General features: G+C 44.3%; 1 protein-coding gene across 1 annotated transcript in view; it reads left to right on the top strand.

The window, feature by feature from the left end:
• The first annotated feature begins 81 nt into the window (after positions 1 to 81).
• The window catches only part of LOC122564311 (tumor necrosis factor alpha-induced protein 3-like), a 36,453-nt gene continuing 34,751 nt past the window's right edge, over positions 82 to 1,783 (top strand). The window contains exon 1 of the mRNA XM_043718982.1: positions 82 to 434. Coding sequence (XP_043574917.1) covers positions 131 to 434 — 304 coding nt within the window. The 5' untranslated portion in view covers positions 82 to 130. The remainder of the gene's footprint in view (positions 435 to 1,783) is intronic.

Genomic DNA, 1,783 nt, shown 5'->3' with positions numbered 1-1,783 from the left:
GGGGGGTAAGAGTCTGTGGGGAGTAAGTCTAACCACTGTCTTGGTGTCCCCCTCTCTCCCCTCCCTCCCTCTCTCTCTCTCCCCCTCCTTCCCTCTCTCTCTCTCCCCCTGTATCTCTGCCTGGGCTGCTATGGAGAGGACCGGCATACTGCCGTACACACTGTCAGACAGCAACTTAATGAAAGCGGTTAAACTGCGGGCTGTAATTAGTGAGGACATAGTGAGACCGACCAGCGCCAAGCCCTTCATCCATCATTTGAACAAACTGCATGAGTACACGCTGCAGTTATGTAGCACCAGAGGATACCAGCGGAGATTCCGCAGGATGGTGGAGCAGGCGCTGTTTGATGAGGAGATCTATCAGACCCTCCAAAAAGCCCGAGTCCTGAACTGGTGCAGGGAGGTCAGGAAGCAATTTCCACTCAAGGTTCCTGGTAAGAGAGAAATATTAACAGTGAAGCTTGTTACACACACAACGGGAACTCAGAGGCAGCAGGAGTCAATGGTGCTTTTCTTGCGATCTACAGATTAACTTCAAAATGCGTTTCACATTTTGTTTGGCAGAAATACTGTCGGTAAAACAAGTTCAGTGTTTTAAAAATATTACTGAGGTTTTAAAAACCGTAGGGCCATGTTCTGAGCTGGAATGCAACAGTAATTATTACAGTAAACCTCACCGTGTCATAAGATGGTTACAGTCAAAATAAACAAGGAAATGCGGAAGCTGGAAATCGGAAACAAAAACAGAAATTGCTGGAAAAAACACAGCAGGTCTGGGTAGTGTCTGTGAAGAGAAAGCAGAGTTAACGTTGCGGATCCAGCGAGCCTTCCTGTTATTTTAGAAATGTATGTTGAAACGGTTCCTTTGATATAAATCTTTAAACTTAGGAACTGTTCAGAACGGTGACACAGTTTCAATATAGGCAGATCTAAAATGTTTTCAAGATTATATGTGTGTGTGTGATTGCTGCATAAACCTCTAAGTACAGTAGTGATATCATTTTAGGATGATGAAGATTACATTTTCAGAGGGTGAGGTACTGTTGTACAAAACGAAGTGACTGCGGTCAGTGATTGTGTTCTCAGATTCTCACTTTATGGTACTTCAGGCACTTTTCCAAATTGACTGTCGCAGTTTGAATCATTAGTAAACCACCGCTGTAGTTAGTCATGATGTGGAGGTGCTGGTGTTGGACAAAGTTAAAAACCACACAACACCAGGTTATAGTCCAACAGGTTGATTTGGAAGCACTAGCTTTCAGAGCGCTGCTCCTTCATCAGGCACTTTTTAACTTTCTACAGTTTGTGCCAGCAGCTCCAGGGCCAGAGGTTTGACCTCATTAACGTGGTCAGAGCAATTGCAGACAGAGTGTGATGAGTGAGGATGGATGCTGCTGCCCACCTGTTACTTTGGACATTATTTTGTCAAGTTTTAGGTCTGAAACCGACTTGTAATCTTCAGTTTCTGATGGAAGGATGAAAGGGAGAGCCATATTTATTCAGTAGTTCATCCCGTTGCTGACAGATCTATAAATGCTGCTATCTGGGGACATCTCAGAATGAACACTGGGTGTTATTCAAGCTTTTCTGAGGGATAACTGAGACATTCCACAGACTCCTGGCCTTCACATGGGAGACAATGTTGTAAAACAATAATTGGCAGTCTTGGGATTCTTTTATACATTTTAATGTAGCTGAAAATGTGTTGCTGGAAAAGCGCAGCAGGTCAGGCAGTATCCAGGGAACAGGAGAATCGACGTTTCGGGCATAAGCCCTTCTTCAG

The sequence above is a fragment of the Chiloscyllium plagiosum genome, chromosome 29, assembly GCF_004010195.1.
Source record: "Chiloscyllium plagiosum isolate BGI_BamShark_2017 chromosome 29, ASM401019v2, whole genome shotgun sequence".
Taxonomy (NCBI): Eukaryota; Metazoa; Chordata; class Chondrichthyes; order Orectolobiformes; family Hemiscylliidae; genus Chiloscyllium; species Chiloscyllium plagiosum.
This window is presented reverse-complemented; position numbering and strand designations above follow the sequence as displayed.